Source organism: Carassius auratus, chromosome 19, assembly GCF_003368295.1.
Source record: "Carassius auratus strain Wakin chromosome 19, ASM336829v1, whole genome shotgun sequence".
NCBI classification, from domain to species: domain Eukaryota; kingdom Metazoa; phylum Chordata; class Actinopteri; order Cypriniformes; family Cyprinidae; genus Carassius; species Carassius auratus.
This window is the reverse complement of record NC_039261.1, coordinates 19,681,688-19,697,789: the sequence shown is the minus strand read 5'-3', so window position 1 is coordinate 19,697,789 and position 16,102 is coordinate 19,681,688. Positions and strand designations below refer to the sequence as shown.

General features: G+C 42.1%; 1 protein-coding gene across 1 annotated transcript in view; it reads left to right on the top strand.

Moving 5' to 3' along the window:
• LOC113119784 (collagen alpha-1(XIV) chain) overlaps positions 1–16,102 on the top strand; it is an 85,650-nt gene that overhangs the window by 21,646 nt on the left and 47,902 nt on the right. Inside the window, exons 18-20 of the mRNA XM_026289440.1 lie at positions 5,415–5,537; positions 6,401–6,550; positions 6,871–6,987. Of these exons, the coding sequence (XP_026145225.1) occupies positions 5,415–5,537; positions 6,401–6,550; positions 6,871–6,987 (390 nt within the window). The remainder of the gene's footprint in view (positions 1–5,414; positions 5,538–6,400; positions 6,551–6,870; positions 6,988–16,102) is intronic.

The window sequence follows — 16,102 nt, the reverse complement described above, 5'->3', positions numbered from 1 at the left end:
GACGCTACAATTCAAAATGTTCCAGTGATCGAACGTCGAGTGAAGAATGAGCTCAGGACGACAATGACACAGAAGCGATTGACTGCAGTCTCCCTGAGTACCATTGAAGTTAAAGTTAAAACATTACCGTCTACAGCACCGAGAGGGCGCTCTATGCTGCTCTGTGCTCCTGTAGTCTACCACTGAAAACATAGAGCGCCCTCTCGCAGCTGTAGACAGTAATGTTTTCTCTTGTTTCTTGGTCCTAAATAAATGCGACTTAGGCCCAATCCCAATGCTACCCCTTATCCCTTCCCTTTTCCCCTACCCCTCCGTTTCGCGTGTTCATGTGAAGGGGTAGGGGTGTCTCGATTCTCTTTTGGTTGGAGGGGTAAATATTAAGCCAGAATAGTCTGTTTAAATATGAATCCTGGATGTTCTGCGTGTCTGTGTTAATGAATAGGTGGAAGTGCGCGTGAATCTCGCAGAGAATTCAGCGTCTGCTGTCTCTCTAAATAAGCACGTGAACACATGAACAACATCTCCAGAACTGCTCTGACAGTCACTTCATGAGCATTTGACCGTTTGATTTGAGTAAAACTAGCGTCACATCACATACACAGAACTGTAAAGGTACGCGAACCTGTCAAAATAAAAGTCCGGTTAAAGACTATAGTTCAGCAGAATTTACATAGCCTACCTCTAAAAAAAATTTTTTTAAAGGTTTAATCACACAACATTTCTTCCATGTTTTATTTTTTATAGTAAATCCCCTTTGTTTTTACCAAAAAGTTAAGTTAATTTTCAATAATTAAAAGATAAATTAAATTAATGTTTTATGTGATTAATGTTTAATGTGCATCTCAGAAAATGCTTTATTTAAGACCCCAACTGAATGGCACTTAAATGCACTTAATTCATCTGTCAACTTTATTGTCATTGTTCACAGTACAAGTACAGACAAAGAAACAATGGGTAATTATTTCATGTTTATTTTTGATGTATGCATTGCTTTCTATGCATTTAAAAAATAAAAATATTTTTTTTCTAAAAAAGGAAACTTAGTTGTGCATTTTAAGAGACCCAGGAATCTTATTTTCTCTTGCATAATTAATATTGCACTTTAATTAAGCAAAAACACATTTTATCCGATTACTCAATTAATCGATGGAATTTTTGGTAGAATACTCGATTACTAAAATATTCGAATAGCTACAGCCCTAAATCAGTCTAATGGAAGGGCGAGACGTCATAGGCGGGTGACGTCAGAGACCATTAAGCATAAAAGCACGAGCGGCGAAGCTGGCAGTCAGCCTTAAAGGATGAAGCAAGCGACAGCCAGAGATACCGGAAGTGTGGCACTGCGAAGCAGCATCTCGTTCCTTCGAGGAACCAGGGTTACATGCATAACCTTAGACGTTCCTCTTCAGGAACTCGAGCTGCATTGACTGCCGCTTTGGGGAATGAGAATGCATGCCAGACTTTCAAGTCTCTGCCTAGTGTGGAAGAGCACAGCTAAAACAAGAGAAGGAGAGAGGAGCCCTGACAGTAATCGGGGACAACCCGTCCAATGGCCAACTTCAGAAGGACGGAGTCTTGACCCCCAGAAGAGGGGAGATCAGATGACTCAAGGCTTAGGATAGCATCCTGATCACCGCTTAGCATAAGCTTCTTCTGGCCGGAGGCCTCAGCCTCAGCGCACCATGGAGGAAACATGCACACCGAGCGGGGCACAGTAGGCCACCATGGCCGCCACGGAGACCCTTCAGGGGGGAGTGGGTCTGCAGGAAGTCCAGCACTGTACCAACCGAGCAGTTAACTGGGTTGAGCTGGCGGTCTCCGCACCAAGAAGTGAAAAGCTTCCACTTCAAGGCATACAGTTTCCTCATTGAGGGAGCTCTGGATTGGAGAATGGTCTCAACAACCTCGGTTGAGAGACCGGAAGCTAAGAGTTTTTATTCCTCCTCAGAGACCACACCTTCTAAGCTCCATGTGGGGTGCCACTTCCATGGAGTGCCATCAAAAAGAGAAATCAGGCCCAGGAACCATACCAGGCCCGGCCGGAATGGGGCTACTAAAAGCAGCCGGACTCCGTCCGTGTACTGTATCCTGAACTCCCGGGAGCAATGCAGTGAAATGTCCAGCCCCAGTGGAGCTGGATGAGTCAGAGGAAGCCAGAGGGGACAGTGCCATGTCTCTCAAGTTGCAAACAGTTCCACCCGAGTCTTGCCAACCTCTCCAACTCTGCTTCATCACCTCGGTGTGAAGCCGCCATTCCCCGGGCCTCGGCCCCTGCCTCAACAGGATGTCTGCTCCCATATTAAGATGCCCAGGAATGTGAACTGCTCTCATCAAGAGAGGTTCACCCTGGGACCACACAAAGATCTGGTAAGCTAGTTTGTATAAACGGCGTGAGCGCAGAACTCCTTGGTTGTTGATGTAAGAGACCACTGCTGTGCGTAACAACATATGGTGACCTCTTAGGTCTGGGAGAAAGTAATGTAGTGCTCGAAGTACAGCCAGCCTCCTCGGGCAGATGATATGCCATGTCGGATGGCGGCCACTCCAGAAGACTGTGGGCAGGGTGGCTACTCATGACCGCACCCCAGCCGGTGACGGATGTGTCTTTAGCTAGCATTATGCGGCGACAAGGTGCTCCCAGCACCGGGCCCTGAGACAAGAACCAAGGTTTTCTCCACATGTCTATGGCACTTAGGTACTGCCGTGTGGGTGCAAAGTGGGTTTCCCTTCAGGGAGAACCCCCTTGGTCTTGAGCCACCACTGTAGGGGTTAGGCCAATAGTATTCACGTTGGACGCAGCTGCCATCAGACCCAGCAATCTCTTGCTTCTCTCACTCTCACGACTGCAGTGAGGATCGACTCGATCCGAGCTGGTGACATATGTGCCTGCATCGTGGTCGAATCCCACATCACGCCCAAATAAGTGGTTCTCTGTACTGGAGAAAGCACTCTTTTCTTGACGTTAATCTTAATCCCAGCTCTTTCATGTGAGCGAGAAAGACACCTTAATGCCAAACCGTCATCTGCTCTGATTGAGCTAATACCAACCAATCATCAATGTGGTTGAGTCGTGAAAGTGTGGGGTGAGAGTGCAAGGCCAGAAGAAGATCCTTATTTGTAGGCTTTTGCCCCCAAATGCAAACCTCATGAACTTCCGATGAAGAAGGATGGAGATAAGTTCATCCTTTTTATAGATCGTGACACACCAGTCCTCGGACTTGGCCAGTGCAAGCGTGCTGAAATTCATTCTCCTGACTGAGCAGTTTAAAAAGCACAGATCTAAAAAAAAAAGGACACAACACCTCATCCTTCCTCGGAACAGTGAAGTACCGGCTGTAGGACCCGGACTCTGTGGGCGCAATGGCGTCTGTCCTCAGAGAGAGTCTACTTCTGTTCCATTACCAGTGCCTGCTTGGGATCCACCAGAACTGGATTCTGTGGTCTCTCACTACAGTGTGCAGGACCCACTGAGACACATTTGGCAGTAGTTTTCACGCTGGAAACCTCCCAGGAGGTCGCGAGCCTCTTAGCACCACTACGTTTCTGGGTGGTAACTGAGAGAAGCGCTCGCCAGAGACCGCTGCACTCTGGAACACCAGCAGGGTTGGCAGATCAATCTTCTTAGGGCACTGAGGAGAGACGGGCCATGTAATGTGGTGTACACCACTCTTCCCCAGAGGGAGCTGGCCTTCAAATCGTCCTAGGCCTTAGGTGTCAGGACATTATGATGAAGGCTATCCAGTGAAAACGCCTTCGTCCTGGTAGTGCAACTCTGACTCTAGCGTCTGCGAGTAGGGCCCGCATGAAATCCAGATGTGGGCCAGACATGGGCCGAAACTGCTTGCTGTCTGGGTCAGAGAGTGAAGAAACCACAGCATGGGCTTCCAAGCATTGAGAAGGAGCTCTAGATCTAGTGAACACGGGTGGATATAGGACGAGCCGTCTCCAACCTGTTCGCCAGATCATGTGCGATTCCCAGGATCGTGTCTCAGCAGCAGCGCGACTGCAACAGCAAGATCACATGCACTGACACACTCCTCAGAGTGTGCCCAGCAAGAGCGGAGTACTTAACAGCGAAAAAAAGCACAATCAGCCCCCCGAGAGCCGACTGCGAGCTCCACTCTTCATTAATGCTGCTTATTATAATATTATGCATAATATGCTTGTGCAACTGATGCTTGTGTAACTGGTGCTTGTGCAACTGATGCTTGTGCAACTGGCGAGCTCATCAATGCCTTCCACATCAATCTCCTCAGAGATTGATCTGGTGGCTAAGAAAGAAGATAGGGAAGATAGCCTGTCTTACATTCCTTCCAGCAGATCCGAAAGCGAAACCCGCATGCACAACCACCACTCCGCCTTAGCGAAAGCGGGGCTGGCACCACGAGAAATGCAAATGAAGGCTCCCTCCTCAAAGAGAGCCTTCTGAGAGTGAAGTAAAACACTTGCATCAGTCGTCAACTCCTTCGAGAGCTGACACTCTGCACTTCACTCTCAAGCAGACAACACATGAGCTGCCTGTGTCCCTACCTTTTTTTTCTGGCAGGGAAAACACAGTCTGAACGCTGCCTGCTCTCACCCAAGACTTTTCTTGATTGAAGCTTTGACAATGGAGTTTATCAGTGGACAAATTACACTAAATAAGACTCACAAACAGATAGCGACTGACAACCACACAGAGAGCTTGCTGAAAACAGAAGGCTGACTGCTGGCTTCGCCACTCGTGCTTTTATACTTCCTGGTCTCTCACCTCTCCCACCTATGATGTTTCGCTTATCCGTTGGACTGATTATACACGTTATTCAGAGACGTCACGCTGGAGGTGTTCCCCAAAGCGTCAGTCGACACAGCTCGAGTTCCTGAAGAGAAACTACAAACATGGTGGATATGCGTGACCGTCAGACAGGTAGATAAAGGGGATTGAGTGATAAATAATGTCTGCCCTGATAAAAATTGACCCACATTCTATTTGACCTGCAGCAACACTTCAAACTTTTATAATGATACATTTGCTCATTAACTTTTAAACACATCATTAATCAAACACATGAGCAGAGTTCTTCAGCATTATATGTGCCTGTTCATTTCAAATGAAATCAAATTAAAGGAAATGTGTATTTTGTTAACTGTATTAAGATGACTGACAGTGCAGTTTAACCTGTGATAGGATGTGTGTAATGAAGCAGCAGAGCGTTCGTTAAAGAAGCAGCTATGACGGGTTAGTATGACCCAAAGGAAGCCTGCTGTTCTGCTACATACGCAAAACAATGTACTTGTTCTTCACAGAAAGAGTACTTACTTTTAGGGCATAGTATACGTAGATGAGCTGTGATGCAGTATTACTGAAGGACGTAGAGGCCAGTAGTGTTTGACAGGACCTGATCTGTTATATGTGCGTGTGTCCTGCTCCGCAGTGCCTCTCTCTGCTCCCAGTAACCTGCGTGTGTCTGAGGAGTGGTACAACCGCTTCCGCATCAGCTGGGACACACCGTCCTCGCCCACCATGGGCTACAGGATCGTGTACCAGCCCAGCTCAGGTACACCAGCACCTCACCAGTGTTCAGCACAGACACATATACCTCTGACAACACCGCTTTACTCCCAGAGAAAATACTAAAGTTTTTTTCATTTCTTTTTAATATCTGAATGTGTTAATGTTACTTTTATATTACCTTGTAAATCAGCTTAGGGCTTGCTTGTTTTAAATATAAAAGTTCTTCTTTTGCAAATGTAAAAGCCCGTTCACACTAAAAGTGAAGTGAATATGGCTCAATATGAAGGAAATGTAAGTTCAGGTCTGTACAGTAGAGGAGGACGCTCAAACTAATCTCATGAAGAATATGATGCAGGAGAAGAAAGTTCAAAACTATTCAACAATAAGACAAATCAAACACATTATTTATTTTTTATTATTAATATGATTTAATTTGATCATTGAAGGTCAGCAGCAAAGACCTTTATTAAATGTTAAATAATATGGAATTAAATACATAAACATATTTAAATATTGCAGGTTTGTATAATATTTGTATAAGAGTTTATTTATTTATTTATTTTTAGATTTTGAGGAACACTGAATGTGTTTTAGACTGAACACATGTTCATATTGAGTCTAGAACCACAGTGAGATCATGTTCACACTCACTCCTGATCTCTGTCTCCATGACAACACCAGAACTGTCACTCAATCAGGAGAAACAAAGTAACTGCTGTCACTGATTAGAAAAACTAACTCCGATATTTACTTCTAAATTAAAAAGTAATGCATTACTTTACTTGCTAAAAAAGTAATCTGATGATATAACCTGCATACTTGTAATGCGTTCCCCAGCACTGCTCATCACACACACACACACACACTCACACACACACACTCAGGCTGACCTCTGACCTCTAACAGCGGCCGGCCGTATGCTGGAGACCTTCGTGGGTGATGATGTGAACACCACGCTGATCGTCAATCTGCTGAGCGGGATGGAGTACAGCATCAAAGTCATCGCCACCTACACCACAGGATCCAGCGAGGCCCTGAGTGGACGAGCCCAAACACGTGAGTCTGAGATATGGCTGCACCACTTCCTCCATCCTACTGAAGTATTCGGTTCTGAAAACATCCTCCATTTCAGTGTGTGTGTGTGTGTGAGTGGGTGTGCGTGTGTGTGTGTGTGTGTGTGTGTGAGTGCGTGTGCGTATGTGAGAGTGTGTGCGTGCGTGTGCGTGAGTGTGTGTGTGAGTGTGAGTGCGTGTGTGTGTGCGTGAGTGTGTGTGTGTGTGTGTGTGTGTGTGTGTGCGTGTGCGTGTGCGTGAGTGTGTGTGTGTGTGTGTGTGTGTGTGTGAGCGCCGCTAATATCCGTCTGTCTGTGTCTCCAGTGTATCTGGGAGTGAGTAACCTCAGCACGTTCCAGGTGCAGACCAGCAGTATGTGTGTGCAGTGGGAGCCACATCAACACGCAAATCTGTACCGCCTCATCCTGCAGTCATCGCTCAGTGAGTGCACTTCAACACACTTACACACACTTAAACATGCTTCAGGACTGAGTGTGTACTCAGGAGTGAGTGAAACCTGACACAACCTCCTTCTGATGACATCCTCATCCGTTAAAGTAATGTATATAATGAATATACAGTCAAACCAAACATTATTCAGACACCAGATATAATATTTGATATATTTCCACTAGCGTGTGCAGGACACTGTAATTTATTTATGTAAGTGAGGATAGCAAAATAAAGTAAACTGACATAAAGGTGCATCTCAATAAATTAGAATGTTGTGTAAAAGTTAATTAATTCCAGTAATTCGATTCAAATTGTGAAACTTGTGTATTAAATAAATTCAATGCACACAGACTGAAGTAGTTTAAGTTTTTGGTTCTTTTAATTGTGATGATTTTGGCTCACATTTAACAAAAACCTACCAATTTACTATCGCAACACATTAGAATACTTCATAAGACCATGAGACTTTTTTTAGTTAATGATCTGTAAGAATGGGGCTTTATTAGTGCTGTTCATTGGTTTGAGTAACATTTTTGACATTTGAGTATAAAGTGTTTTAATTTTACAATATATGGTGTAAAAATGTCTGAATGCTGCCCTCTTCAGGTTGAACGGTGGCTACTGCAGTTGATTTTTCCTATTGGATGTTTGCGGTGGCAGGTGACATAAGCAGTTTCCAGCTCACCATGCCCCTCTGTACGAGCCACCATGCCCTTGGCAGTATAAAACCATCTTGTTCCGTCAAAATCACTGCAGTGATTCAGGAGTTGGAATTGCGAATATTGAAAATGACCAGGATAGAGTATTATAGCATCTATTTAGCATACCAATTATATAGTTATTTAGATTATTTTGTGTAGCCTATGTAGTTAATTAGCATAGCTGTTAGTGTGACTTTAGTATTGTTAGAAGCACAGTTAGTTGCATAGTATTGCATCGGTTAGGATAGCTTCAAGTTAGCATAGATTTATTTACAGTGGCCAGGATGGTACACAGGTGTAGTGTTGCTGGTTCCGACAGCACTGCTGGACTGCATAGTTTTCCAGCAGACTTGAACATTAGGTGCCAGTGGTTGCATGCACTTGGCCTGGAAGACCGCGATTTCCCGTCTAGAGCTGGAGTGTGCAAAATGCATTTTACGCGGGACTGCTTCTCCATTGCATTGGAGGTGGAAATGGGCTTCTCCACACAGCTCGCTCTGAAAAGCGACGCAATGTGGGTGTTAAATGGACTGCATTTATTATAGCGCTTTCAACAGACCACATGGCCATCCAAAGCGCTTTACAAGTTGCTTCACATTCACCCACCGACTGCGGCGTCAGCCATTCAAGGCGCCATCCAGCTCGTCGGGAGCAGCTGGGGTTAGGTCTCTTGCTCAAGGATACCTCGACACTTGGTCAGGTGGAGCCGGGAATTGAACCACCAACCTTCCGGTTTGTAGACAATCTACATGAACCACTGAGCCCCGCAGACTGCAGTCTGCGCCAGCGGCTCTAATTGATATGGCTCAGGCCCTGGCCCTGTGTCCACCGACACCTCAACATCCTCCACTTCAAATGAAGGTGGGGGAAAAAAGTCCTCTACTTCAAATGAATGCTCTGTTACTAAGCTACTTGTCACTACAGTCACTCTACATTTTAGCGAGTCTGACATCAGCTGTCAATCAATCCGTCACTGTGGGTCTCAGGTTCAAGCCCCACCCTCGGTTCGTCCCCTCTATCTCCGCTGTGCTTTGCCCACTTTTCAGCATTTTTCAAATATTGCCAGTGGGTGGAGTCAGGCTCTTACCAGGGCCCGTAATTATAAAGATTCTAAGAATCCTCTCAGAAAACTCTTAATTTAGCTTAAAAACTTTTACGTAGGAGTCTTAGCTTAAGAGCGATTCAGGATCGATCTGAGAGCAACTCTGAGTAAGGAAAAGACAAAAACGTTCATCTTAGTGAGGAGGTGGGGTTGACCCCGTCGCTATGTATGACACAATCTTTTGAAGACTGTGATTGGTTGGTTGTCCAAGAAGGAAAGAAAGAGTGATTTTAAGTATAGGGTCTATTCTAATTCTCACTTTGAATTTACATGTGTAATTTTTTCTATTTGACCGTTCTCTCTCTCTCTCTTACACACACACACACACACACACACATTATATGTGTGTATATAAATCCTTTTTTTATTTACCATGCTTGTAATTTCCTATAAGGTATTTGATTGGCTTAGAATGATAAAAATTGTTACACTCTTTCTAATTACAGTGATTGCTGTCCTATTTAAGTGGCGGTTTGAATGTTGGTTTTAATGTATCAAACACTGAATCAAAACCAAGAAGGGTGAGAAAGCCAAACTGGACAGAGGAACAGTGTTAACTGTTAGCCCAGTTAGTGGATGAACACAAGGCTAGTTTGGGATGGGTGTCACAGCAAGGGAAAAGAAGCAGACATGAGAGCGTATAGCACAAACTATTAATGGTTCATTCTCCCTGCTTGTGTGCATCTATAAGCCTGCTATATTCATAAATGCAGTTTTTTGAGCCTGCAAGGTGGGAATGTCCAGTGAAACTAAATGAACTGCGACACAATAAGATGTTCTGAAAGTGCTGTAATTGTGTGATCACTCTGCTTACAGAAGGTTGTGACAGACCCAAATCATCACTGTTGCATTGTTGCATTTTACCAGTTGCCAAATATCGTAATGTAGTGATTACTTTAATTTATGACGCTATGGCATTTCTGCGCTGTGTCGGAGATGTTAGCACGTCTCTAATAAGATCAGGCACAACCACGATCCCTGCACGATCTAATCTATAGCGTCTTATTAACTCACGGTCATCCATTGTCTGCAACACATTTCTTCTGCCATTTTCTCCTCTGCTAAAGAAACTCTTAAAGCCTCTTAAAAGTCCTCATCTGTGCTCCTAACAAGTTTGACCTTAAGACCTCTTTTAAGGGTTAAGATGCTTTCTGAATTACTTTTTTCTTTACTAGGATTTTTTCTTTAATTTTAAGAGTAAACGCCCACATTTCTAAGAATTTTCTTAGAATTTTGTCACTAGGAGCTACTTTTTACATTAAGATTCTTTATGAATACGGGCTCAGGGGTTTAGTTACCCTTTAAACAGGTGCAGTGACTTTGGTTTTCAAAAAACACAATGGACCAACACTAGCAGATGACATTGCACCCCAAATCATCACAGACTGTGGCAGCTTGACTTCAAGCAGCTTGGGCTTTGAGCTTCTCCACCCTTCCTGCAGACTCTAGGACCTTTTTCCTGCCACCCAACATTCTGTTAACATGCTTAGATGCAGCACTCTGTGAACAGCCAGCTTCTTTGGAAATGAATGTTTGCGTACAGTAAGATTGTTATTCATGCCAGCGCTAATGATGTTCGACTTCACCAGTCGGAGATCACTAAAAATAACTTTAAAGAGGTGTGTGAACTTGCAAGCACGATGTCAGACACTGTAATATGCTCTGGTCCCCTCCCTGCTTACCGTGGTGACGAGATGCATAGCAGATTGTCATCACTCAATGGCTGGATGTCTAAGTGGTGCCCACAGAATAACATAGGTTTCATAGACAATTGGACAAGCTTTTGGGGCAGACCTGACCTGTTGAAAAGAGATGGTCTTCATCCCTCCTGGGGTGGCACCACTCTTCTGTCTAGAAATATGGCACATAGTCTTAGTGTTTATACTTGACTAACTGGGGCCCAGGTCAGGAAGCAGACAGACTGGCTAAACCGACCGTCTGCTAGCTGCCTCCCGTCACAGAGGTCAGTTAATTCTCAGCACATAGAGACTCTTTCACCTAGATATCACACTATAGAGACTGTGTCTGTTCCACGAACTAGAAAATACAAAAAACGTCCAAACCAAGTTAAGGTTAACAATTTAATTGAGGTTCAACAAATAAAAAACAGATGCAATACGAATAAACAAATGATAAAGCTTGGCTTGAATATCAGATCCCTTTCTACGAAAACACTTTTTGTAAATAATATGATAACTGATCATAATATAGATGTGCTCTGTTTGACAGAAACCTGGCTAAAACCTGATGATTACATTATTTTAAATGAGTCCACCCCCCAAGATTACTGTTATAAACATGAGCCGCGTCTAAAAGGCAAAGGGGGAGGAGTTGCTTCAATTTATAACAACGTTTTCAGGATTTCTCAGAGGGCAGGCTTCAAGTATAATTCGTTTGAAGTAATGGTGCTTCATATAACATTATCCAGAGAAACCAATGTTAATGATAAATCCCCTGTTATGTTTGTACTGGCTACTGTATACAGGCCACCAGGGCACCATACAGACTTTATTAAAGAGTTTGCTGATTTTACATCCGAGTTAGTTCTGGCTGCAGATAAAGTTTTAATAGTTGGTGATTTTAATATCCATGTTGATAATGAAAAAGATGCATTGGGATCAGCATTTATAGACATTCTGAACTCTATTGGGGTTAGACAACACATTTCAGGACCTACAGTACTCATTGTCGAAATCATACTCTAGATTTAATACTGTCACATGGAATTGATGTTGATAGTGTTGAAATTATTCAGCCAAATGATGATATCTCAGATCATTATTTAGTTCTGTGCAAACTTCATATAGCCAAAACTGTAAATTTTACTTCTTGTTACACGTATGGAAGAACCATCACTTCTACCACAAAAGACTGCTTTTTAAGTTATCTTCCTGATGTATCCAAATTCCTTAGCATATCCAAAACTTCAGAACAACTTGATGATGTAACAGAAACTATGGACTCTCTCTTTTCTAGCACTTTAAATACAGTTGCTCCTTTACGCTTAAGGAAGGTTAAGGAAAACAGTTTGACACCATGGTATAATGAGCATACTCGCACCCTAAAGAGAGCAGCCCGAAAAATGGAGCGCAGCAGGAGGAAAACAAAACTAGAGGTATTTTGGATTGCTTGTCTGGAAAGTAACCTATCATACAGAAAAGCATTAAAAACTGCTAGATCTGATTACTTTTCTTCTCTTTTAGAAGAAAACAAACATAACCCCAGGTATTTATTCAACACAGTGGCTAAATTAACGAAAAATAAAGCCTCAACAAGTGTTGACATTTCCCAACACCACAGCAGTAATGACTTTATGAACTACTATACTTCTAAAATCGATACTATTAGAGATAAAATTGCAACCATTCAGCCGTCAGCTACAGTATCACATCAGACAGTGCACTATAGACCCCCTGAGGAACAGTTCCACTCATTCTCTACTATAGGAGAGGAAGAATTGTATAAACTTGTTAAATCATCTAAACCAACAACATGTATGTTAGACCCTATACCATCTAAGCTCCAAAAGAGGTGCTTCCAGAAGTCATAGATCCTCTTATTAATCCTATTATTAATTCCTCATTGTCACTAGGATATGTCCCCAAAACCTTCAAACTGGCTGTTATTAAGCCTCTCATCAAAAAACCACAACTTGACCCCAAAGAACTAGTTAATTATAGACCAATCTCGAATCTCCCTCTTCTGTCCAAGATACTAGAAAAGGTGGTATCCTCACAATTATATTCCTTCTTAGAGAAAAATGGTATATGTGAGGATTTCCAATCAGGATTTAGACCGTATCATAGTACTGAGACTGCTCTCCTTAGAGTTACAAATGATCTGCTCTTATCATCTGATCGTGGGTGTATCTCTCTATTAGTTTTATTGGATCTTAGTGCTGCGTTTGACACAATTGACCACAACATTCTTTTGCATAGACTTGAACACTTTGTTGGCATCAGTGGAAGTGCATTAGCATGGTTTAAATCGTACTTATATGACCGCCATCAGTTCATAGCAGTGAATGAAGATGTATCATATCGATCACAAGTGCAGTATGGAGTACCTCAAGGCTCAGTACTAGGGCCGCTACTCTTCATGCTTTATATGTTACCCTTGGGAGATATCATCAGGAAACATGGTGTTAGCTTTCACTGTTATGCTGATGATACTCAGCTCTATATTTCTTTGCGGCCCGGTGAAACAAAAAAAAAAATGCATAGTCGATATAAAAAACTGGATGACGAGTAATTTCTTACTGCTAAATTCTGGAAAAAAAAAACAGGTGTTAATTATAGGACCTAAAAACTCTGCTTGTAATAACCTAGAACAATGTCTAAGACTTGATGGCTGCTCTGTCAATTCTTCATCATCAGTTAGGAACCTAGGTGTGCTATTTGATCGCAATCTTTTCTTAGAAAGCCACATTCCTAGCATTTGTAAAACTGCATTTTTCCTGCATTTTTCCATTTCAAAAATATATCTAAATTACGGCCTATGCTCTCAATGTCAAATGCTGGAATGTTAATCCATGCATTTATGACATCAAGGTTAGATTATTGTAATGCTTTATTGGGTGGTTGTTCTGCACGCTTAGTAAACAAACTACAGCTAGTCCAAAATGCAGCAGCAAGAGTTCTTACTAGAACCAGGAAGTATGACCATATTAGCCCGGTCCTGTCCACACTGCACTGGCTCCCTATCAAACATCGTATAGATTTTAAAATATTGTTTATTACTTATAAAGCCCTGAATGGTTTAGCACCTCAGTATTTGGATGAGCTCCTTTTACATTATACTCCTCTACGTCTGCTACATTCTCAAAACTCAGGCAATTTGATAATACCTAGAATATCAAAATCAACTGCTGCCGGCAGATCCTTTTCCTATTAGGCGCCTAAACTCTGGAATAACCTTAACTTAAAAAAATTAAGTAATATTTACACAAAAATATTGATTTCATTGGACAAAAAACAAACAAACAAAAAACCACTATTCTAAAGAATACTATGTTATGCATGCCAGGCCAGTAGTTGGCGATCATGAAACACCCTTCGAAAACATTATATGCATGCACATGACATCAACCTTTTACAAATTCACATTTTTGTTGCTTACATAGATATGATAAAGGCAGCATGTTCAAAAGGTTGTAAGGCCCCCAAAACAGAATTATTGAAGACACCTAAAGTTCACGAACAGAATCATTGAAGGAAAAAAATAAAGAATTTGCTTACCATTGTAGTGGTCAGTGTTTGCTTTAGTTGGACTCTTGACCCTTAAAATTTTAAACAGATTTTTTTTGGTTGCTAGATGTGATAGAGCAGCTGGACAAGCCAAGAAGGAAATGAGATCAGGTGATGTTATTTGTTTTTGAATCATCATTTGATCTGGGTTTCTGAGTTGGTTGTGTCTTATCAATGACAGGTGTCCGGTGGTTGTACAATATAAGTTTAGGTGTTTTCAGCATTATCCGAGAAATTCTTAGAAGCACCTCTGTGATCAAAACCTTGTTAAAAAAGAAAACTGTTTTCATTTAGTCACACAGACATCAAGAATCAGCCTGAGAACCTCAACAATGGTGACCATCAAAAAGCATGTTGCACTGCATTCTGGGTGCCACCAATCAAAACTCATTTATAGCTCCCATCATGCTTTGCGGCATGAATAAATTATGAGCAACAATTCTATAGTAGCTTGTTTTGTGATTCTTACAGTTCGTCTGAATATGCTGTTTGTCACCATTCTTGAGATTCATACGCTGGTTCTTGATGTGACTGTGTGTCAAAAGAAAGTTCCCCTCTCTCAATCAGAATTCTTAAACTTTAGATTACACTGAAAACTTTTATTGTTGAATCACAGAGCTGCTATAATGAATGTTAATTTAACTCAGAGATCAGGCTCTGAATGAGTCCAGATATTCAGGTAAAACAAAGATTATGTAAAAGCATAACCAACACCACCTGATCATCTTTTTTCTTAGCTTGGCTAGCTGTTATAACTGAGTTACAACAGCAACACAAAAAGTAATGTTAAAACATCAAGGGTCAAGAGCACAACTAAAGCAAACATTGACCACTATAATGGTAACCAATAATTTAAATAAAGCCGGCAGCCATATCACCCTGGAGCCCAAGACCGGTTGCCCACTAAAGCTAAGCAGGGCTGAGCCTGGTCAGTACCTGGATGGGAGACCTCCTGAGAAAACTAGGTTGCTGCTGGAAGAGGTGCTAGTGAGGCCAGCAGGGGGTTCTCACCCTGTGGTCTGTGTGGGTCCTAGCGCCCCAGTGTAGTGATGGGGACACTATACTGTCAACAAGCACCGTCCTTCGGATGAGACGTTAAACCGAGGTCCTGACTCTCTGTGGTCATTAAAAAACCCAGGATGTCTTTCGTAAAGAGTAGAGGTGTGACCTCGGCATCCTGGCTAAATTCGCCCATTGGCCTCTGACCATCATGGCCTCCTAACAATCCCCATATCTGCTGATTGTCTTCATCACTCTGTCTCCTCTCCACCATTAAGCTGGAGTGTGGTGGGCGTTCTGGCGCACTATGGCTGCCGTCTCATCATCCAGGTGGATGCTGCACACTGGTGGTGGATGAGGAGATACCCCCTAACTATGTAAGCGCTTTGAGTGTCTAGAAAAGAGCTATATAAGTGTAAAGAATTATTATTAATTATTATTATAATTTACCTGATTCTGTTTGTGAACTTTAGGTGTCTTCAATAACTCTGTTTTGGGGGCCTTAAGACACAGCCTTTTGAACATTATGCCTGTATCATATCTATGTAAGCAACAAAAATGTGAATTTGTAAAAAGGCTGATGTCATGTGCATGCATATAATGTTTTCGAAAGGTGTTTCATGATCGCCAACTACTGGCCTGGCATGCATAACATAGTATTCTTTAGCATAGGTTTTTTTTTTTTTTTTTTCAAATGAAATCAATATTTTTGTGTAAATTTTACTTAATTTTTTCATGCTATTCTACTCATTTTTAATGATTATTTCTACTTAATTAAAATGTGTTAAATTTAATTAATAATATTGCTTGTACATTTTTGACACAATTTTATTGAATAAATATAGAGAATCACTTTTTACATTGTACCTAACATTGTTCGGGAGGCAGACACACTCTTGCAGTTTAAATCTAGATTGAAGACCCATCTCTTTAACCTGGCATACACATAACATACTAATATGCTTTTAATATCCAAATCCGTTAAAGGATTTTTAGGCTGCATTAATTAGGTAAACCAGAACCGGAAACACTTCCCATAACACCTGATGTACTTG